This window comes from Mustela putorius, unplaced genomic scaffold, assembly GCF_011764305.1.
Source record: "Mustela putorius furo isolate JIRA1106 unplaced genomic scaffold, ASM1176430v1.1 tig00000129_pilon_pilon_pilon, whole genome shotgun sequence".
NCBI classification, from domain to species: domain Eukaryota; kingdom Metazoa; phylum Chordata; class Mammalia; order Carnivora; family Mustelidae; genus Mustela; species Mustela putorius.
Window position 1 is genome coordinate 42,634,081 of NW_025421290.1, and position 22,994 is coordinate 42,657,074.

Here is a 22,994-nt window from a genome sequence, read left to right on the forward strand (position 1 = left end):
CTCTGATGTTTTTAAATCTTGAAGTAGTAACTGGCTAGAGCTATAGAGCTATAAAATTTCTGACTTCCAGATCACTATGGATTTTCTTACCTTAAAAACTGACACTTGAGTCCTTTGGATAAAATCAACATTAACGATGCTTAGAAAATTTTGGACATAACAGTTATATCTCTAACTGTGGGCAATTTCCTCAATGTCACAACAGAAGCCTGTGCTACAACAGAATTCACAGAGCAGATTCTGGGAAGCTGGATGGATCTCTAGGAAACCAACAGCGATGATCACATTTGGGAGCACATGTCTAGACTCAAACATACAAGTTTAGAACTCTCCTGAAAGAGTCTTATGTGAACAATGCTTTTACAGTGATGAAAAATCTGAATTCTGTTGAACTAGGGGTTCTCAACAGGAAGTGATTTTGCCCCCATAGAACACATTTAGCGAAGTCTAGAAACACAAAAATGATTCCAAAAGGTTGTCACAAAGGAGCGTGTGTGTATGTGTGGGTGTGCGTGCTTGTGCGTGCTACTGGCTACTAGGTATAGGCCCAGGATGCTGTTGAACACCCTTCAGTGCACAGGACAGCCCCCTCAACAAAGAATTGTGTCAAGACGCCCAAAGTTGAGAAACCCTGGGCTAACTGGGAATCTGGACACACCTGTTACTGGAAAATAAAATATGAAACCAAAAAACCTAGCTTATTAAGTATTAATTCTTTAACGAGAACAATGCATAATGGATATTGGAAAGTGGAAAGAATTAGCACATATAAAAAGGCTACAAAAATGATCAGATTAGGGACACCTGGGTGGCTCAGTCGTTGGGCATCTGCCTTTGGCTCAGGTCATGGTGTCAGGGTCCTAGGATCGAGCCCCACATCGGGCTCCCTGCTCAGCGGGGAGCCTGCTTCTCCCTCTCCCACTCCCCCTGCTTGTGTTCCCTCCCTCACTGTGTCTCTCTCTGTCAAATAAATAAATACATAAATAAATCCTTAAAAAGAAAAAGGGATCAGATTATTCATTTAAATATAAATGTCTGACAGAAGGCTGCCGTCTCACCTGGAATTTCATTGGCTACGACTGAAGGAGGGCTTGACTGGTGACTGCTGATCTGCTGGTGGCTCATCATGTGACAGCACTGTGGCACTGCGGTGTTGACCATGTAAAGCGTGTCTGGCACGTTGGACATTCTAACCATTCGCAAACGCACAAGATCTGTTTGCTCCACCATCATCTCATCCAGCACTGACTGAAATAACAGGTCAGTATTAACTCATCTCTATAAATCATGTTTGGGCCTTCATCATATAAAATGGGAATTAATTTATTGTTTTCAGTGCATGAAGCTTAAAATTAATAGTAAAAGGAGAAAGAACCCCTACCTCTTTAATTTTTAAAGAATCTTTCTGTATCATCTTTGGAAAGAAATAAACATCTTCCAATTGTTTGCTTTTAATTAAAATATTCGAAATTTGAAGGAAGGTATAAAATTAGTCAGAAGGAAATTATACCTAAAGTTACTATAAAAACAATCTGTACATTGCTAAATATCAGATCCAGCAAGAAATGCTCAAAATACAAAATACTGAAGATCAATTTTAAATTCAACAGAGCTATATATAAACCCAATTGTTAAGTTAGTTTCAGATGAATCTCAACAAACCACAGGGTGGCCAAAATGATGTAATGTATAAATCTTTCCCACATTTCCCGGGGGCAATTTTCTACTTAAATCTGGGGTCAGCTGTCAGGGAATAGGGAAGTCCCAGGAGGAGTATTTGATTAGCTCCCGGCTGCCCCATTCTGAGGGAGCAGAATACAGGGTCATTTATTACAAACCTTTTATCACCAGAAGCCTTTGGTAAAGGCCTCTCCTAGGCTCTGACAATCAAAATGAGAAAAAAATTAAGGTAACTTAATTCTATACCGAAACACAATGTTTTGCCGTTAATTTGTTTCATTAAACTTAATGGTGATTTCTGACTTTCAAAGAGTTAGTCAGTTCCTCAAAAGGCCATCCCAAAGTTCTAATGGCCAGATACAGCTAATAAACATCACAGATTCCATTTTCACATTACCATATTTTCTTGGAGTTCTTCGTATTATAATATACAATTTACTTAACAAGCCTGAAATTTTATCTTAGTTTTGTGCACTTATTCTAAAACTAAACATAACTTCCAACGATCAGCCATTACAGAAACACATTATAAGAAACCATGTCATTTCTCTACTTTAAGAAAGACAAAATGTGTGCAATCTTCTTTCAGAACATTTTTCCCATCTTGAAGATCACGAAATACTATTATTTCAGTAAAATTTATTTTTTTTTCCCAAATTAACAATTTGCAATGCAACTAAGAGGAGAAAAATGTAAAATGCAATTCAACATGACCTAAGTTCTAAGAACATGCTTGATAATTAAACATTTCAGACAACTACTCCGGTGAGTAGTTGAACTAGAGTTTACTTTCACTTTCCCTATTACTGGGTATTTAGGCAATTTCTAAATATGTTTACAATACCAAAATGAGTATCTTTGTGCTTATAGTTTGTAAAATGTACTCTAATATCTTAAAATGATTTTCGTTACCTTTGCTTCCTCCACATAGGGAGAGAACAGTCGAGGACGAACATATATTCCAGCATTTTTTTGCCGTAACCAGGCATTTGATTTTCCACCTTCTGTTGCAGGAAGCATATCCGATGGAGGAGTACTAATCAAGCCTCTTTTCATCTTGAAAAAAATTATTTTTTAGATGAACTAGAGATTTGTGTAGACCTAGGTTACTACTAAGATAAAAAAAAAACTATACCTATAAATCATGAAAATTTAGGAATATATGTGAAATTTCAAAGTACTCCAAATGTTTAAGAATATTTAAAGGATTCAGCAATAAAAAGGTACTATAATTCACCACTTTCCTCTATACAGAGGAATGATACTTTTAAAACAAGAGCTATAGTAATTAAAAATAGAATGAGTTGGACTAGTTTTCAGAACTTTTAATGAAAACCAATTTCTATTTTTTTCCCTTACTCATCTAGAAACAGATTCCATCTCCACCCGAGACAAAACAAGAACATCTTGGGCCTGTATCTATAGTACAAGGATGCAGGCTGTCTGCCTGGTCGTTAGGGACAAGGAGCTTTAGGGGAAGCAAATGGGACACAAATCCCTAATTCCCATTTAACAGCCACGTGACCATGGACATGTCCTTTTATCTGGACCTCACTTTAAGGGCTCCCAGATGGCCCTGGAGACGGGACGCAGCATGACTAACTAAATGTGGTGGCCCTGTTGTTTTCTTGTCTGTGCTAGGAGAAAATAAAGCAAGCACCTACAGCTTGTTTAGGTGGTTCTAAGGATTAATGATGGTAATGCAGGTAATGCACTCAGCATGTACCACACACCAAGAGTGTTTTATGCTTAACAGCCATTATTAGCAAACTTTCACTGGGGACTTCTGGGTGAACCATGGAATTAAGAACAGAGATATGTATTTTCTAAGTCTACTAAACCAAAGTTCTAAATTATTTTTCTAAACCAAATTCAGGGCTCAATTAGGTTTGTGTTCCAGGTTTTGTTTTTTAAAAGATTTTACTTATTTATTTGAGAGAGAGCATGAGAGAGAGAAATCTCATGTGTGCACAAACAAGCAGTAGGGAGGGGCAGAGGGAGAGGGAGAAGCAGGCTACCCGCTAAGCACGGAGCCTGATGTGGAAGGGCTCGATCCCAGAACCTGAGCCAAAGGCAGATGCTTAACCAACTGAGCCACCCAGGCACCCAGTTAAAATTGTTTTTAACTAATAAAATACAGCATTAGATAGTATTTAGAAAACAGAGAAAAACTCCCAACTCTAATCTACTCCAACTGTAATAATGCTTATATATATTTCCTGCCAGTCTTTTTCAAATGGATTTTTACATAATTGAATTCTAGAGCACATAAAAATGCATTATTTTGTATTCTTCTTTCTGAAATTATATTCTATCATTAGCATTTTTTGTGGTGCTATATTAGCCTTTATAACCACTGTTCAGGGCAGCAAAATATTCTGTTGAGTAGTTGTACTATAGTTTAGTTTATTTTTTCTGTTGTTACACATTTAAGTGGTTTCCAAATATTTAAGGACTATGCTACTAATGTATCAGTTATAGTTTCCCTATGGGGTGGTAGTATTATTTCAAAAAATACTGACTTAATAGGTGAAAAAAATAGTAACTTACGGCTTTGTTTTGCCTTCTTTGGTCTGTGTGATTACTAGTTAAACTGAACATTTTTTCTAATCAGAAGTATAATAAATATTTAATTATTTTCGTCTACTTCTTCCATGTTTCAACTTAATATTTAATTCTGTAATCTAACAGGATTAATTTTGGGTGCAAGTGAAATGAAGGTTTAACTTTAAAGAAATTCCCTCAGCTCACCAGTTAGTCCAGCACCACAATGATTCACTGATTTCTGACAGATTATTAAATGTTTAATTCTTATATAATTAATAAGGGTCTTTTTCTGGGCTATTTTGTCTTGCCTGTTTTGCTAGCATTACAAGTTAGAGTAGTGGCTTTTGGTTTGTTTTTTTTTTTTTTAAAGCAAGCTCTAGGCCCAACATGGGGGTCTGAACTCAGGACCCTGAGATCAAGAATTGTGTACTTAACCAACTGAGCCAGACAGGCTCAGACATCCCTAGAGTTTTAAAATACATTTTAAAGATTTTATTTGAGAGATTGAGCAAGAGAGCACAAGCAGGGAGAGAGGCAGAGGGAAAGGGAAAAGCAGGCTCTCTGCTGAGCAGGGAGCCCAAAGTGGGGCTCGATCCCAGGACCCCAGGATCATGACCTGAGCAGAAGGCAGACACTTAACCGATTGTGCCACTCAGATGCCCCTTAAAATATATTTTAAATTCTGGAAGAGTTATCCTTCCTTCATTATGTTCTCTTTAGAGAACTTAAAAAAGATTCTTATCAAACAAACAAATGAACACTGGCGGTGGGGGGGCGGTGGGGAAGAAAACCAAGAAACAGACTCTTAACTACAGAGAACAAACTAATGGTTACCAGCAGGGAGTTAAGATGGGGGATGGGTGAAGCAGGTGCTGGGGATTAAGGAATGCACTTGCCAGGAGCACTGGGTGTTGTATTTAAGTGATGAATCATGAAATTCCCCACCTGAAATGAATATTACACTGTACTTTAACTAAGTGGAATTTCAACAAAAACTTGGAGAGAAAATAAACAAATACATAAATAAAGCACTTGTACACAATGAAAAAATTCTTATCCAGTTTTTTCCAGAAGACTTATGTTTCTTTTTTTTTTTTAAATTTTTTATTTTTTATAAACATATATTTTTATCCCCAGGGGTACAGGTCTGTGAATCGCCAGGTTTACACACTTCACAGCACTCCAGATGACTTATGTTTCTGAGCAGCTAAAAAAACTATGATGATGTCTATAAGCATTGCTTTAAAGTTATAAACCAATACGTGTAGAAATAATACTTATATATTTATTTTTTGCATCCATTAATTGAAGAATTCTATTAGCTTAAAAAATTCACTTGACAAAACTATGAACGTAATATAATCAGCTCCATTAATTTTTAACTGAAATGCGATCATAAGATTCAGTCACCCTTTTCACATTGAACCAATCTCCTTTTTTGCTGACTTATTGCTGTGTTTGAAAAGTCTCCAGAGGTAATCTCCACCCTTTCCTTTTTGAATAGGATCTACTTGATCTCACTGAAAAGTGGCTGAAGTGACCCCCCCTAGATGATCTTCTTGCAAAAGTTAAGATGCTATACCCACTGAACTCTCACTCACCGGACCTTTACTTGGGCCAGTGATCAGCACAGCATGGCCCAGAACACAGATCTGTCTCTGTCCTCATGGACTTCACATTTTACAGTACTCTATTAGTAGAAATTATGTACAATGATTAAAAAAAAAAAAGATAAACCTGTACATTTTGGTGCATTATCTTTTAGTGAGAGATAAATGAAGAAAGGCACTTACTGCATCACTTAGGACTTCACTGTTAATAGGTAAGATGTGTTCAATTCGCACAAATGGTAAGAGAGAAGAAAGGATCTCTCTAAGCTCTTCGATGTCTAGGTCTCGTCTTTTTATGCCTCTTCTGTTCACACTATGGGCAGTGCCACTCAGCAAGTTTGGCTCTATGAGACAGAAAACAAAAGTCTTCAACCAAATCCAAATTTTCAAACTTTTTTCTCTAGTACACTTTTGGTAACATGCTATATACTTAAGTACATCTGCTTTAAAAAGGATTATAAATTATTTTTGTGTCTTAAGTTTACTTACTAAAGATCTTCTTTGACAAAGACAAAGCATGATATCAACAGTAGGATAACTTTTTTTTGATTGTTTTGCATTAAAAAATAAAGAATTCTTTTCCACATACTAACTCAAAGGAGAAAAGATGACAATCTATTAAAATCTAGTTTGACTAAAGGCTTCTTAAGCTTTCTAACTGCTGTGACCAGTTTTTAGTACAATTAAGGCATTACAGAGCAAGTGGCATTAGTTACTGTGTGTTATCAGTATACTCACTAGGCTACCATGTTTACCAGCAATTTAGTAAGATACTAATTACCTGGTATCTCAAGCAGCAAAACTTAATGTGTACTGTATTTAACTTTTTGTGATAGTCCTCTAAATTTCTATAATATGGGATTGTTGCTGCATAAAACTGAACACTTAGATCTCTGACATGCAATATATTCCCACTGTCTAGGGCAGAGAGTAAAGGTTTTCTTCATTAGGTATCAGTGAAAGAAGATCTGATACATATAAGCTTATAAACACTGAGTGGAAAAGAGAAATTACTAAAATTTTGGGAACCTTTAATCATATCTATAATCTAGGGGCTATATATATATATTATTTTTTTGCTGTATTTTTTTTCTTAAAAAAAAAAAATCTTTAAATTCCTAAATATAAGTGCTATATTTTTTGCAAGCACTCTATAGGCAAATAGGCATTTCCCTTAAATCATGTGATAGACACATGGAGAGAGAGAGAGAAGAAATAATTGTTTTTTTTGAGAAGCTAAGCTTTTTCTGGCATCATTCAAGACAAAATTATTGCAAGCATGTGGAAAAGGGTAATTTTCTCTTGCTTTGCTATGATTTGGCTTCATACTTACACAAAGCGCTGCTTTTCAAAAAAATTTTCCCCTTAAAATAGTGGCATCCTGTTTTCAAATGAAATCTTACATAAAACTTCCAAATATGTAACAGGTTAGGGCAGAACCTTTTTATGAAGGTGACAAAAAAGCGTAGCCTGAGGTGCTTCAGTTCCTCCTCAACCCTGGGGAAGAGCCTTCTGTTCTAATCCCATCAGGAAACTATATATTTTAAGGGAAATCTTATCAAGGATGCTCATTATTTGCCCAAAATAAAAATGACACTCCCTCATTACCAACCTTACATCAGTGAACAAGCCTATGGCCTATGCAGCATTATATACAATTAATTCTTGGAATAGTCCTATTCCATAAGGTCAGTATAAACCATTAGCAAATACTGAACCACTGTTCCTATGAGAAACACAGGGTTAGGCTCCTGTGAGCTTCTGGTCACGACAGTTTTATCAGCCTATCAAGACATAACCTTGTTTTATGTGTTTCTGTTTAAAGACACCTTATTACTATATACTGTTAATTCACGAACACTGCACTCATAGCTAACAGAACTGTCACTCTTTTTTTTTTTTTTTAAAGATTTTATTTATTTATTTGACAGAGAGAGAGATGACAAGCAGGCAGAGAGAGAGGGGGAAGCAAGCTCCCCGTCGAGCAGAGAGCCCGATGCGGGGCTCGATCCCAGGACCCTGAGATCATGAACTGAGCCGAAGGCAGCGGCTTAATCCACTGAGCCATCCAGGCGCCCAGCACTTGTTACTCTTATCTGAATAAGCTTACTTAACTCCTAGTTTCTGTGTAAGGGACATCACAACCTTCCTGTGCTTGGAAATATCATACAGAACTAAAAGTTATAATGGGAGGCCAGTTTGATCAGTAAGATCCCCCCAAAAAAACAAAACAAAAAAACCCAAAAGCAAAAAACCAAACAAAAAAAACCAAACCCATAAAATATGAAAAACATGACACTATTTTGAATGGACTGAAAAGGACACTTGTTTGCAGTATGAGAACTGATATAAGAAGGCAGACTGTCACCCTGTTCCACCTGAAGTTGAGAACACGTGCATCAGGGGACTCAAATATTTTTTTTGTCATTCTGAACATGTCTGCAATGGACCATGAAAATAATGTGGGTACTGATTTGGAGGGGGGTGGAAGTAAATTTTAGCAGGTAGGTGAATTTGCAAATACAGAATCTGCAAATATGGATAGATGGTACACTGGCATTTGAAAAAGTCCCAAATTAACATCAGTGGCTTTAATATTAAAAACAATTCACATCTGAGAACTGCTAAAAGCTTTTTTTGTAGGCCATGGAGAAATAAATTAGCAGGAGAAATTAGATGTTTTGAAAGGCAGGTTTAGCTTGAAATTTTTATTATCTTGAAATGTGACAGAACTCAATAAATGCACTAAAAATTCATCATTGACTTGAACCCTTTAAATAGGTGAGCTTCATGATATGTAAAACAGATCTAAAAAGCAATCAAAGAATGACAGGAAAGGAAAACCTGTATTTAATTTTTCTGATTAAAATGTTTTGAAAAGAAATGTTTTGATTTGGGCTTGCTGTATGGAGGAACACAACATTCTATGAGGGAAGGAGCATTATAAGATCAGTCTCCACCTCTTCTGCAATATCCCCAGTTGGAAGTCATTCAAAAGCATTATTTTTCCTTTACCTTTCACAAAATTTAAAAATAAACAAATGGGCTTTTTGGGGGGGGTTACTAGTCATATATTTTTTAATTGAGGTAAAATTGACATAACATAAACCTCATCATTTTAACCATTTTATTTATTTATTTATTTTAAAAGATTTTATTTATTTATTTGACAGAGAGAGATCACAAGTAGGTGGAGAGGCAGGCAGAGAGAGAGAGAGAGAGGGAAGCAGGCTCCCTGCTGAGCAGAGAGCCCGATGTGGGACTTGATCCCAGGACCCTGAGATTATGACCTGAGCGGAAGGCAGCGGCTTAACCCACTAAGCCACCCAGGCACCCCTCATTTTAACCATTTTAAAATGTACAATTTAGTCAGTGACTTCTAGTATATTTAAAATGTTATATGTACATCACCACTACCTAATTCCTAAGCATTTCCATCAAAAATACGCTTTAAATGAAAATCATTGAATGAAAAATTTCATTCTAATACTTCTATAAATCAGTAAACATTATTAAGCACATAGATAACATGAAAAGTACCCTTTTAAAGTTGTAAAATAGAATTTTCTGGTATACTTATTTCTAACAAAGTATACCTTTTCCACTAAAGGATGTTATGGACTGTGAAAATTTCTGTTCTCACCAGGCCATAGTGGTTATTGTTGAGATGGACGCACAGCATGTCTCCGGACAAAAAACTTACAGTACAAGCTAACTTTGGGAGCTTACCTCTGTCAGCTATTCTTTTCATCAACTGATGCTCACCCCATTTAATCAGATACTTAAGGATATCTTGTTCACTTGCCTAGAATAAGAAATGGCTTAATTTTAGTGAAATTAGACAAATGGCAAATTTCATTACTCACTTTTCCTAGGTCATAATGTACATGCAGTGTGCAACCCAACACCTTTTCCTCTCCACTGGCTGGCTGAGATGTTCCACAAAAGCTGCAGCCCACCAGCAGCGAACACACGACCACTTCGTATGTGTCCAATAACCCATCTCTCAGCACCAACTAAATTTTTTATTCTTGTTTTCACCTTTATTTTTTCTTTTTCCTATTCTCTTTACCTATTTTAAACTTATTTTATTCTACTATATGGTCTCTATACAGGTGCCTTAAATTCTTCCTGGGACAAGGTAGAGATAAATCGATGTAAATAAAAGTATATAGATACCTAGTGATTACAATCTCCTGCAGGAACAGAAAACACAGGTATAGCAACTTGTTTTGGCAGAGACACTACACTCTGCACAATGTATGCTACTGACTGGTGAAGGGCCCTTCCAGCAGTCTGTGAAATGGCAAGGTGCCCTTCATTTCTTTGTACTTTACTGAAAATCTCAGTGCAAATCTAGGCTGCTCTCCAAGGCTTTTACTTTCTAAATAGAAATGCAAAGCTTTCTAAAGACAATAATCTGAGAGAACTGACAAATCCTAACCCCCATAATGCACTCCGTCTGGATCAGGACAATGAAACGAGGTTAATGAACAGAGATCCTAAATAAATCAAATCCAATTACAACAACATTTGTACTGCAATCAAAGCACAGATGCTAAGTGGATTATTTAACTCTTCGCTGAATTTCTCATTGGGATGGAAACATTTTATTATTTTCCTAGTATAAACAGAAATAGGTAATGACTCAAAGGGTTTATGTTTTTGTAACATTAAAACTGTTGTATAGTTTTTGCCATAAAATTCATAAAACCAATGGCAAACTAATTAAACTTGAGCATATATTACTTGAAAGTATTTTTTGTAATATTTTAAATTTATTGTTTTTAAATTACCAAATTAGATTGACATATAAGTCAATGACAGAAGAAGTTGCTAACAACTACGGATTAAAAATTAGTTTAAAACAGTATTATATTCTGATAAGACAAACACACTGAGTTTTTATAAGCATTTGAGTAGATTAGAAATTGAATACTATTCTTACTTTGTGCTGCTTAAGCTACTGTCTACAGTCTAAGTATCTGACAATCCACGCAAAACAAGAAATTGTTATAGTCAATTAATGGAAGCCAAGACAATCTCTGTTGGGATATGCTTCTGACCTTGCCTACTGGTATATTTATTTACTGCCCCAACCCCTTTGGTGTAGCTGGCTGGGACCTGGGCTTGTTCACAATGTTGAGTCATAGCAGCAGGTGCATGAAGGGCCAGAGGGCCAGAAAGCTTTTCCTGTACAAATCTGAAGAGGGCATCCCTGGGTGGGCTGATCTCCCAAATGGGAGAATAAAAGAGTGTAGGTGGGTTTCCCAGTGCACACATGGATGGCAGTGAATCTGACAGCTGTAGAAATGATTACCTGTAGGTAGTCAGACTGGATAGCAGTGAGCAGATGGTCTTTGCTGAGTTCATAAAAAACATCCGAAGTCATGACCTGGGAAAATTCCTCACAGAGGAAATGTAAAGCTTGTCGATGCACCCATTTAGAGCCATACGGATGAGAGCTCCACTTGAGGATGGCAATTAAGGTATCTAGTGAGATGTTCTCAGCAATGATATCCTCACAGCCTAAAAGAGAAGGTAAATACTTCTTAAGATTAGTCATAAATAATACTTATGGAACATCGGTACGTTAGACACTGTGCTTAAAAGTAGCAGTAATAAACAAGAACAAGGAGATAAATAAATTTCATGGAAATCACCAAGACCTGAAGGGACGGGGTAACAGCAGGTAACAACAGACTATGACATCTACAGGAAATCTGCTGTTCAGTAGAGACAGATCCATAGAAAGGGGCAGAGAATCCTCACAACTGTTTAAGAAAACAAGTATCTGTACAAATCCAACAATTTAAGTAAGACACGATAGTGGAGAGCAGTGGACCACAAGGCAAAGAGAAGGTAGAAATGACACAGTTGTGAGAACTGGCCAGTCAGAGAAAGGCTAAAGATGGAAAACACAGTTCATGACACACTGGATGACATGATCAGGACCAGCTCAATGGATGGGTGGAAAACGAAGGTGAAATAGAACCAGGAAAATCAGAAAGTTCTGTATCTCAGTGGAAGAAAATCAACTTCACAGAAGAAGATACGAGAGCTAACTTAACCACAGGTTGCGTAACAATGATACCCGGGCGCTTGAGCTGGACGGATGCAAACTGTGACATGGCTGCTGTAGGGCTGAAGCAAGCTCAAGCTTTTCAGATTCAAGCACAGAGTCTTGACCAATGGAACAATGTGGCACTGATGTCCCGTGGGATGCTGTGTTCTGTCTGGGCCCCATGTTTTAGATGGGGCATTGACAAACGCCAGGATTCTCAGAAGAGGGCAAAAGAACAGTAGGGAGTCTGAGACCTGTCACAGAGGAGAAAAGCTCCGAGCAACCAAGATTACTTGGCTTATGTAAGAGAAACCTGAGGGAAGACATAGGTGCTATCTTTAAATGTCTGACAGACCTTCATGAGGCAGAGGAGAGAGGACGGACTTCCCTGTTGTTCCAAGGGCAGGTCCTGGATGTTAAATGGATATTGAAAGAAGAGGGATTTTGCCTCAATATTAAGACATTTCTAACAATTAGATTTGTTCTCCTCTTGTCCCTCAAAAAAAAAAAAAAAAAGGATCCTTCCAGAAAAATACAGGCACAAAGGCTGGCTCATCACCTAAGGGATAGAGTACCAAGAACCCCTACGCTGGATATGGAGCTGACGTCAGATAGTGTTCAAGCTGCTTCCATCACAAAGATAAAATCTTCCCTTTAAAAAAGATTTTATTTATCCATTTGACAGAGAGAGAGAGAGAGAGATCACAAGTAGGCAGAGAGGCAGGCAGAGGGAAAGGGGGAAGTAGGCTCCCTGCCAAGCGGAGTGCCCAACATGGGACTTGATCCCAAGGTCCTGAGATCATGACCTGAGCCGAAGGCAGAGGCTTAACCCACTGAGCCACCCAGGTGCCCCACAAAGATAAAATCATTTTTTAGAAAAGCGGTAACAGGGCGCCTGGGTGGCTCAGTGGGTTAGGCCGCTGCCTTCGGCTCAGGTCATGATCTCAGGGTCCTGGGATCGAGTCCCACATCAGGCTCTCTGCTTGGCGGGGAGCCTGCTTCCCTTCCTCTCTCTCTGCCTGCCTCTCTGTCTACTTGTGATCTATCTCTATCAAATGAATAAATAAATCTTTAAAAAAAAAAAAAAAAAAAAGAAAAGCGGTAACAGAGTATCAATGTGAGAGTAATTTAATCTAAACATAAAAGATTAATTTCCTTAATCTCAACATTCACCTGAGATCCCGATAAGGAACACTGAGATCACCACAATGGACTCCGCGTGTAAACAACACCCAAAGAAGTGAGTACGTGCTGACGAGGAGTGAGAGAAATGGAAAAACTGTAAACCGCTCTCACGATTTTATGGTGAGCCTCGCATGCCAGCGGCCAGAGGAAGACCTGGGTCATTCTGCTGCTTGAAAGCAGGCCCTGGACTAGAGGTGAGGAGAATGAGTCAATCCGTCAGGAGAGGCAATCTGATAGATGAGTTTGGGCATGAAGAAAGGGAAGTTAGAGAAAAGGTGGTTTATTGAAAAGGATGTATCACAATCCTACGAAACCAGGATATTGGCAGAGGGAAAGAAGGAGAATTAATAACATCATATATTTAAATTCCTGAAAAGTTTTCAAAGAAGTGAGAAGTGATAGGAAAAAGTAGGCTTTGCAATCAAGATAGATCGGACTCAAAATCCCACCTTGGCCACTTAGAAGCAAAGTCATTTTGGACAAATCCTTTGCCTCTTTGAGCCTGAAATGTTCTCATTTGTAAAACTGGGTTTATACTCCTAACTCTGGGTTGTTACAAGATTTAAATGATTAACATAAGATTAAATGAGTACCCTTGACACTCTTCATTTGTTCAAACATTCTGCAGTATCTACTTGCCAAGAGCTGTGAATACAATGCTCTTTTTACCACACACTTTCCTGGGTGATATCATCTGCCCCCCCAAGGCTTTAACTCCCAAACCATCCTCATGACTTTCAAATCTATATACAGTTCCAGGGTGCCTGGCTGGCTCAGTCAGAAAAGCATGGGACTCTTAATCTTGGGTTGTGAATTTGAGGCTCACCTGGGGTACAGAAGATTACTTAAATCAACTTAACAATAAAAACGTCTATGCACAGTTCTAACCCAGAGCTCTCTCCTGACTCCCAGACTCATTCCGTCAACTTCCCACTGGAGAGTTCCACGGGGATATTCTGCAGACCTCTTAAAGGCAAATCAATTTGTTTCCTCTGGGAAATCTAGTACACTCCCCCATGCCCACCCCACCCCACCCCCACCTTTTTAATCCCCGATTTAGAGAAGAATCCTCTTCCTTTCAAAGCCAGAAATCTTAGTACTTAACAGTGATTCTTTCTCCTCAAGATTCTTTCTCTCCAATCACCATCAAATGCTGTTCATTCTATTCTTGTTTTAAATAAATCCCCTCCACTGAATCTCTACCACCTCCCCATTTCAGAATCTGATACTTTCTAAACCCCGCATCACTGAAATAGCCTCAGAAAGTTCCCATCTTTCTCCCTTCCAATCTGTTCTCCATACTGTTGCCAGATGATCTTTTAAAATGTAAATTAGATTATATATGTAACAAATTATTCAATAGCTTGCAAATAACTTCAAGATAAAATCCAAACTACATATTCTTGATGGTCTGGCCATTGCCAACTTCTCTAGCCCCATTCCTGTTCATATTCTACACTGCATTCATTACTTAGCATTTCCTAGAGTTCCACCAAACTCTCACCTCCAGGCCTTTGCATAAGTTGTTCCATTTTTCTGAAATGCTCTTAATTCTCCTTCTTAACTCATCCACATTTTTTAGACTTGCTTAGACACAGGTTCTTTCAAAACTCTACCTTCATCTTGTTCCCCAAAGCCTAGGTCAGGTGTGTTCCTCTTAAAAAGGCTGCCCTATTTCTGCCTTAATAGAAGATAAATAATAAATAATAATAATAATAAATAACAGCAATAAACTCTCATACTATTTTATATTTCTTCAATATCTGTCTGAATCCTCTACCAGACTGAGAGCTCCTTTGGGGTAGAGGCCCTACCTTCTGTCATTCTCCGATGCCTGACATCTAGTAGGCTAATCAATTGAAAAAAAAAAAAAAAAACAAAAAAAAAACAGCTAACACTTTTAAAACTTATTATGTGCCAAGTTTGTACTTGACTTAGAATATTTAATTTCAGCACTCCTATTCCAAGAAGGTGGTATTACTATTCCCATTTAAAAAAAAATTATTTTTTAAGATTTTTATTTATTTATTTGACAGACAGAGATCACAAGCAGGCAGAGGGGGGGGGAAGCAGGCTGCCCGCTGAGCAGAGAGCCGACATGGGGCTTGATCCCAGGACCCTGAGCCGAAGGCAGAGGCTTAACCCACTGAGCCATCCAGGCGCCCCACTATTCCCATTTGACAGATGAGAAAACTAAGATTCACAAAGATTAATGAGCTTGCTCAATTCACACAGCTAGGAAGAAGACAAGTTGTATATAGCTAAACATAGCCTTCCGCTTCTGCTGAAAAATCTCCCCCTTTTTTATTCCTCTAAACTTATGTCTCCTATGAATTAATGCTCATCAGAACTTCTTCACTTACAGCCACTCCTCTTATAAACAGAAAAGCACCTTATAAATATACCAAACACACTGACACTAACTCACAAATGTGAAAGGAAAACAATTAGGCAAAAAATTGGAATGCTGAAAGGTATATTTTAAGAAGAGATTTATCTAATATTGTCAAATATAGTATTTTCATATTACAGTAGGGATTTCAATTAGTGGTAATTTGCCTTTTGTCAAGGTTATTGATAAGGGAATGAAAATGTACACAGAGCAACAAGGCCAAAGGGGTGCTGGCAGGGAAAGGCCCGCAAGCAAGATGCAGAAAGACTTCATACAATGCCATTTCTTTGGTAAATTTTGGACCAGTCTTGTTGGCCCAAAAATGTTACCAGCACATTTTCGAAGACGGTTGGATTCCTACTGACAAAGGGATACTAAGCCAAACACCACAAGGTCAATGCATAAATCAAAGGGTCCACTTAAGTGCAGTGTAGGTGTTTACTTCTCTGTCAAATAAATAAGTAAAAATCTTTATTAAAAAATAAATTTCTAACCTGTCATGTACAAATACTTCAGTAGAAACCAATAAAAACACTTCTTGAATATTGTGATGATGTCAAAGTGCCAAGAAGTTTCTAAATGCTTACTTTCAGAAACTGTGCTTACCCCATTACAGACACTCTTGGGAGCACTGCTGTCTAGAATCCCATTCCTTCCCTTGTGCCAGCTTCAGGGTACAGGACAGTCAAATTTGTTTCCTCCCGTTTGGTACTAATAAACTCTCAGAGGGAGTTGTTTTTTCCTCTTCTATTTCCTTAGAGTTTACTGAATTTGTTTTCTAACTAGACATAAAATAGTATCCTCTTCTTTAAAGACAATTAAATACATAATCAGAATGATTATCTTTTTAACTTTTATTATTTTTTTAAGTAGGCTCCATGCCCAGGGTGCAGCCCAACACAGGGCCCGAACTCACAACCCTGAGATAGAGACGTGAGCTGAGACTATGGTGTTTAGCACCTGACTGGGTCACCCAGGAGCCCCTACTTTATCTTCTTGAAGTTAGAAATATAGAGTGTAAGAGTATTATCCAAATATGGCAGATTACTGTACATATTCAGCAACACCAGCTCTCTGATCCCACCACACCCATGGGCACAGTATACATCTGCACCCTAAGACTTTGGAACTGGCCATAAGATCGGCTTTGACCAACGAAATGTTGTGACAAAAAGCGTCAAAAGTACTTTTTTGGGAATAGGCTTGACCTCTTGCCTTCTGCCACTGCCCTGGGAAAGAACATGCTGTGGCTAGCTTGTTGACCCTAGGAAGAGAACCAGCAGCAGCAGAAACAGGGTCACCCAGCCCTGGTAAACCACAGTGGCAATCAGAATGACCCCAGTGCTGCAAACTTAAATTTGTAATTCTACCTGACCTGGAAGTTTGTGAGAAATACATGTTCGTGTCATATGCCACTCAGATTCCCCAGTTGGCTATTACGCAGCAATGGCTGACTAGTACACCGTGTACCTTTACTGGAGGAATTCAAAAGCCTTTATCAATTTCCTTATAAAAGAAAAACTCATCTGTAGCCAAGACCTTGAAGGGCTCATAGGTGCCATGCATTCTACTCAGGTAGCAGACTTTCAGTGAAGCAATTGTGAGGTTGGCAGATGAAATATGAAGTCAACTTCTTAGGACTTTGTCCCCCCTGGAAAACTGCGTCTTACAGATCCCTTGCTTACTTGATTAATCCTTTGTTCTATTCTCTTTTACCAGAATATTTTCTTTCCAATATGTAGTATCGGCAAAAATGCCTCTTTTTAAAAATTTGAGCTACATACCATAAATGATCAAGACAGAGGGATAAAGAAGCACCAACAAATTGACATTTACTAATAGATATGATTGTTCCTGCTGCGTGTTGAACAGGAACACTTTCTGTTTTTATTATTAACATTTCCCCCTCTTCATGCTCCTCTGATAACTATAAAATACGCTTTGAATCAGCAGATTTTCTGGCAACATGGTCAGGATCTGTCTTTATTGCCACTCTCATACTTGCACCACTGGCAGCAGTGGGAAACCTTTTCACTAGCTCATGTCTGTCACAAGCAACTTCTAGATTCAAAGTTTCATATTGGACCTGTGGTGGGAAAAGGAAGAACACAGGCAAGTTCTAATAGGCTTCGGAAAAAAGTTGCTTCAACTCTTTCCAACTAACCTGTTTGGAACTGATTCCAGTTCCCAAGGAAAGGAATCACGAAATGAGAGGGAGGTGAGGGCAGTCAAAAGTGCATATAGGCTTTGAATTCGGGTAGTTACATCACCACCTCTTGACTCTCCCCCGTAGAGCTCTGTGCCAGATCAAAGCACACCCGTGATTCTCATTTCCTCATACAGAGGATGAAATAATCCCATCAGAGTTCTGAGGATTATGTTAAATAACATCAGGGAGCCAGTGTCCATCAACACTTACTCTTTCTAGGCTAGAAATCTTTCAAATCAGCTGTGCTGACTCCTTTGACATTTATATAGAACTAGTTGGTGCGTCCTACTGACTCTTCCTTCAAGATGCTCTCTGATTAGCCTGTTTTCCATTCCCAGGAATGTGATCTCTGTCCAAATCCTTCATGCCTCACACATCAAATACGGAAGAGCTTCCTGCTGACTCCTGCCCTCCTTCTTCTAATCCACACTGAGCACACTGCCGAAAGGTTTTCCACCATTATCTCTGCATCTTCTCTGTTTTAAACACCAAATGGAATTCCAAAGCCAAGGCAGAAAAGGAAAGTCCCGACATGTAAGGATTAGAAGACAAGTCAATCTGTGCCGCAGTGTTTTTTTTTTTTTTTTTTAAAGATTTTATTTATTTATTGGACAGAGAGATCACAAGTAGGCAGAGAGGCAGGCAGAGAGAGAGGAGGAAGCAGGCTCCCCTGCTGAGCAGAGAGCCCGATGCAGGGCTCGATCCCAGCACCCTGGGATCATGACCTGAGCCGAAGGCAGAGGCTTAACCCTCTGAGCCACCCAGGCGCCCCTGTGCCGCAGTGTTTTTAACTGCCAGTCCTTGGACTCTGCAACTTGTGAGAGCTGGTGGCATCAACACTCTTCTCTCCGCCCCCGGAGGACCAGTCCAAAGATTCTACAGAGCATCTCAGAGGGTCCCGGCAGGGCTGGAACCCTGGCGTCTCCAGCAGCGACCAGCCCAAGGCCACTCTTCTGCTTTTTCTCTTCCCCTTTCTCACGATCCCGGGGACTGCACTCCTGTTCAGGGGATTACTTACCAAATAAGCCACCTGCAAGCAAGCTCTAGTTTTAGGCTGCCTTAGCACAGGTTGTGGGGATATGGCAAGAGACACCATACAATGAGAGGAAGAGAAGTGGCCCTAGGAAACAAGATTCTCCAGTGAGATTCTGGAACTAGCTCACTCACTGAAGAAATGGCAAAAAGGACCCCGGCTCCTAATGATAAGCAGGTGGTGGTGAGCCCTGCATGCAGCGGCAGTTTGACAAAACTGTGGTTTTGCTCTAAGTGAAATGCTAGTTTAGTGGGAGAGGTGGTCTTTGGATAGAATGAGCCCCTGAAATTGGCTGGCTTTAGCTGACTGCTTTCAAAGTCAGGAAAAAAAATGAAACAACCATTCAGGGCAGCCACCCCTCAATCTAGGCATTCTGTCAAAGTCAGAAGACTTTTAGGTGGTCTTTAAAAGCATCCTTATCTCCCACAGCTGCACAACAGGCTGCCGAAACTCAGGATCCAGATTTAATTTGAAAGATATCAGACCTCAAAGACTTGAATGCAAAGCCTCAACAAATCTTCGATGATGCAATCTGGGTTTGAACAGAAATAGGTGGGGACAGAAGTCTGGAATGGGGTATCTGGGTGGATGAGCGAGGAATGTCAAACGCCAAGATTGTCTAAACTTTCTGGGTTGGTGGGGACACAGCTCTAACTGCTGGCAGAAAACAGCAGCCACCTGCAAAGACAACGCTTGTCCTCTTCAAGATCTGCCTCTGCCTCTGCTCACTGGTTCCAAAACAATAATCAGGAGCTGATCACTCATAAGCACAGTCTGAACAAGGGAATACGATTTCTGTTCTGGGGGGAAAGAATGAACACACCCAAGAACCGCAAGACCTGGAGATATGTACTGGCAGGGTCTAGAAGACTGTTTGTGGGAACGCATCTCGAGTGTGCTGGATTGGGACGCTAGGTCTGCGGCAATATAATACAAGAGGAGCAGGAAGGTGTTTGTATGGATTTCAAGGTATTCACCAGGGCATCTTTTGTTGCTTCTCTGTCCAGTGATAACAAAGACTGGGCAACTGTAGGAACCATCGATAAAGTGATTAAGAGCTCAGACACCTCTGGGATGAAGGTCTGGGTTACCTCAACCTGGCAGGCCACCCCAACCTGCTGAAATATGGGCAAAAGAAAATGACAATTCAGGTTAGGGGACAGAAGAGGGGTACTGTGCTAATTTGTATGGTTCCAGCTTGCTTTAGCTTAGAACTGTCTCTCCCACAATTTCCATTCCTATATGGTTCTAAGCAAAGTTGGTCAAAGTTGTGCGAGAACAGGAGGCAGAAGCAGCAGCATCACTCTCTGAGTCACCATAACTAGATATGGGGACAAGCAGACACAGAGGCTAGCTGATCCTTGGTCTCCCCTGCTTCGAGTTCAGTTCTCCTTCCCAACTGGCCCCAGGTCACCACCAGATGCTTGGCTGAGGAGCCACAGGCCAGAGCGCCCCTCTCCACATGCCCCCGTACCCTGTGCAGCGCCCTGTGAGTGGCTCAGTGTGTCTGGTCTCTCAGGCTGACTGGCTGGTCGTTCCTCTGAGTTCTGTTTCTCTTCCAGCCACACCTTTCCCTGCAGTGGTGTGAGGCTCAATCCCTAGAAGAATTCCCTTATCCCCTAAGGCAGAGGTGTTCTGCTGCCCAAACTGAACTCTGAGGGAGGACAGTTTTGATGAGAATATCAATTATAGCCCCAGCCTGTCGCAACCGCAGGACTGCGGCTAACTGCACCATCCCTCCCGGACTGGGACTTTTGTAGAGGGGTGGCTGGTTATCACCTTGAAGACTCTGTGATGAATTGGATCTAAATTATTGTTTTCTCATTAAATTAAATCACATCAAATTGTTGATATTAAACCATTTTGACCTATGAAAATAACCTCAGAAGATTATACAACGTGTTAGTTTTCTACTGCTACGTAACAAATTACCACAACAGGTTAAAACAAATCATCTCCTATTTTCTGTGGACCAGGACACTGGGCACAGGTGACGTGCGCCCTCTGTCAGGATTTCCTAAGGCTGCAATCAGGTGTCAGCTGGGCTTGCCTTCTCACCTGAAGAGCTGGGAAGTTCTGGGGAAGAATCTGCTTCCAAGCTCATTCAGGTTGTTGGCAGAAATCCTTTCCTTGTGGCCATGTAAGGACCCAGCTTCCTGTGGCTATTGGTGGGGGGTTCCCACAAAGCTCCTAGAGGCTGCATGAGATTCCTGCCATGGTCCGCTCAACAGGCCTTTTCACAACAGAACAGCTACTTCATCAATGCTGATGAGGGAAGATGTCTCTAGTTCAAGTCTACTATCAAGATGGAGTCTTCTCTAATGTAATGTAATCACAGGAACTACAGCCCACCTCTGCCATATTGTACTGGTTAGAGACAAGACATAGGCTGTGCTCAATGCTTAAGCAGGTGTAAGTATCAGAAGATGGGGATCATTGGGGATTACCTTAGGGTCTCCTCGTCACAGTAAGTTTATGACCATTCTAGTAATGTGCTTTTGACACGCCGCACAATCCGGATCATTTTAGTCTGTCCTGAGTGCTCCTTTCTTTGATCTACATTAGCTGTCTTTTCTCAGAACACATCTAATTTTACAACTTCTCTGAAGAGAGGTAAGAAAAACTACAATCAATATTTTAGGTAAAGGTGCATTATAATTTGGCCAAAAAAGAAAAAAAAAGGCTATTGACAAGGGAGCCAAGAATACTCAATGGGAAAAAGACTGTTTCTTCAATAAATTGCACTGGGAAAACTGGATATCCACATGCAAAGGAATAAAACTGAATCCCTATCTTATACCACTCACTAAAACTAACTCAAGATGGATGAAGGACTTAAATGTAAGACCTGAAACCATGACCTCCTAGAGGAAAGCACAGGAGTAAAACTCTTTTTGACATGGGTCTTGATAATGATTTTTTGTATTTGACACGTAATTCGTAAGTGGTACTATATCAAACTAAAAAGCTTCTGCACAGTAAAAGAAACAATCAACAAAATTAAAAGACAACTTACAGAATGAGAGAAAAATATTTGCAAACCATGTATCTGATAGGGGGTTAATATCCAAAATATATAAGAAACTCCTATAGCTCAAGAGTAAACAATTGATTAAAAAGCAGGCCCCCCGGGTGGCTCAGTTGGTTAAGCGTCTGCTTTGGGTTCAAGTCATGATCCCAGGGTCCTGGGGCCGAGCCCTGCATTGGGCTCCTTGCTCAGTGAGAAGCCTGCTTTTTCCTCTGCCTGCCACTCCCCCTGCTTGTGCATGCTCTCTCTGTGTCAAATAAATAAAATCTTAAAAACAAAAACAGGCAGAGGACTTGAATAGACACTTCCCCAAAGAAGACATACAAATGGCCAGAAGTACATGGAAAGGTACCCAACATCACTCATCATCAGAGAAATGCAAATCAAAACCACAGTATACTACCTCACACTTGTCAGAATGGCTGTTACCAAAAAGACAAGAATTAAATAACAGCAAGGATGTGAGGGCCCTTGTGCCCTGTTGGTGGGAATGTAAGTTGCTACAGGCACTACAGAGAACAGCATGAGGGTTCCTCAAAAAATTAAAAACAGAACTACCATAGATTCAGCAATCCCACTTCTAGGAATGTGTCTGAGGCTGATGAAAGCACTGCCTGGAAGAGATGTCTACTCTCCCATGTTCACTGCACCATCACTTACAACAGCCAAGATGTGGAAACAAATAAAGAGAATGTGGTATATATATAATAGAGAGTTATTCAGGTATAAAAAAGAAGGAAATGTTGCTACATGGATGAATCCTCAGGGCATCATGCTAAGTGAAATAAGTCGGAGAAAGACAAATACTGTATGACCTCACGTACATGTGGAAGTTAAAAATGTCAAACTCACAGAAAGAGAGAATAGGATGGTGGTTTCTAGGGGCTGAGGGGTGGAGAAATAGGGAGTGGTTGGTCAAAGGGTACAAACTTTCAGTTATACGATGTCTAAGGTTCAAAGTCCTAAAGTGCAGCACGGTGACACGTTAATATTGTGTTGTATACTTGAAAACTGCTTTGAGAGTACAGCTAAGTGTTCTGACCACCACCACGGCCACAAAATGTTAACTATGTGAGGTAAAGGGATGCACAAATCAACCTTACTGTGGTAAACATCTCAGGGTATACACATGTATCAAATCATTACATGGTGCACCTTAAACTGAACACAATGCTATATGTCAATTATGTCTCAGTAACACTGGGTGGGGAAGATAGAGAAAGCTATATTAAAATCTATTTTCACT

At 39.7% G+C, this 22,994-nt stretch overlaps 1 protein-coding gene across 4 annotated transcripts in view; it reads right to left on the reverse strand.

Annotated features, from left to right (window-relative positions):
* Positions 1 to 22,994, reverse strand: part of BTBD7 (BTB domain containing 7) — an 80,240-nt gene that overhangs the window by 11,047 nt on the left and 46,199 nt on the right. For 2 of the 4 annotated variants that reach the window (XM_045073031.1, XM_004754789.3), the window contains exons 4-8: positions 11,158 to 11,366; positions 9,567 to 9,642; positions 6,021 to 6,181; positions 2,593 to 2,736; positions 1,059 to 1,248 (exon numbers count right to left, since the gene is read on the reverse strand). In XM_045073031.1, the coding sequence (XP_044928966.1) occupies positions 1,059 to 1,248; positions 2,593 to 2,736; positions 6,021 to 6,181; positions 9,567 to 9,642; positions 11,158 to 11,366 (780 nt within the window). Of the gene's footprint in view, positions 1 to 1,058; positions 1,249 to 2,592; positions 2,737 to 6,020; positions 6,182 to 9,566; positions 9,643 to 11,157; positions 11,367 to 18,431; positions 21,324 to 22,994 lie in introns of those variants that run through there. The other 2 variants (XM_045073041.1, XM_045073059.1) reach the window with 2 other exon arrangements.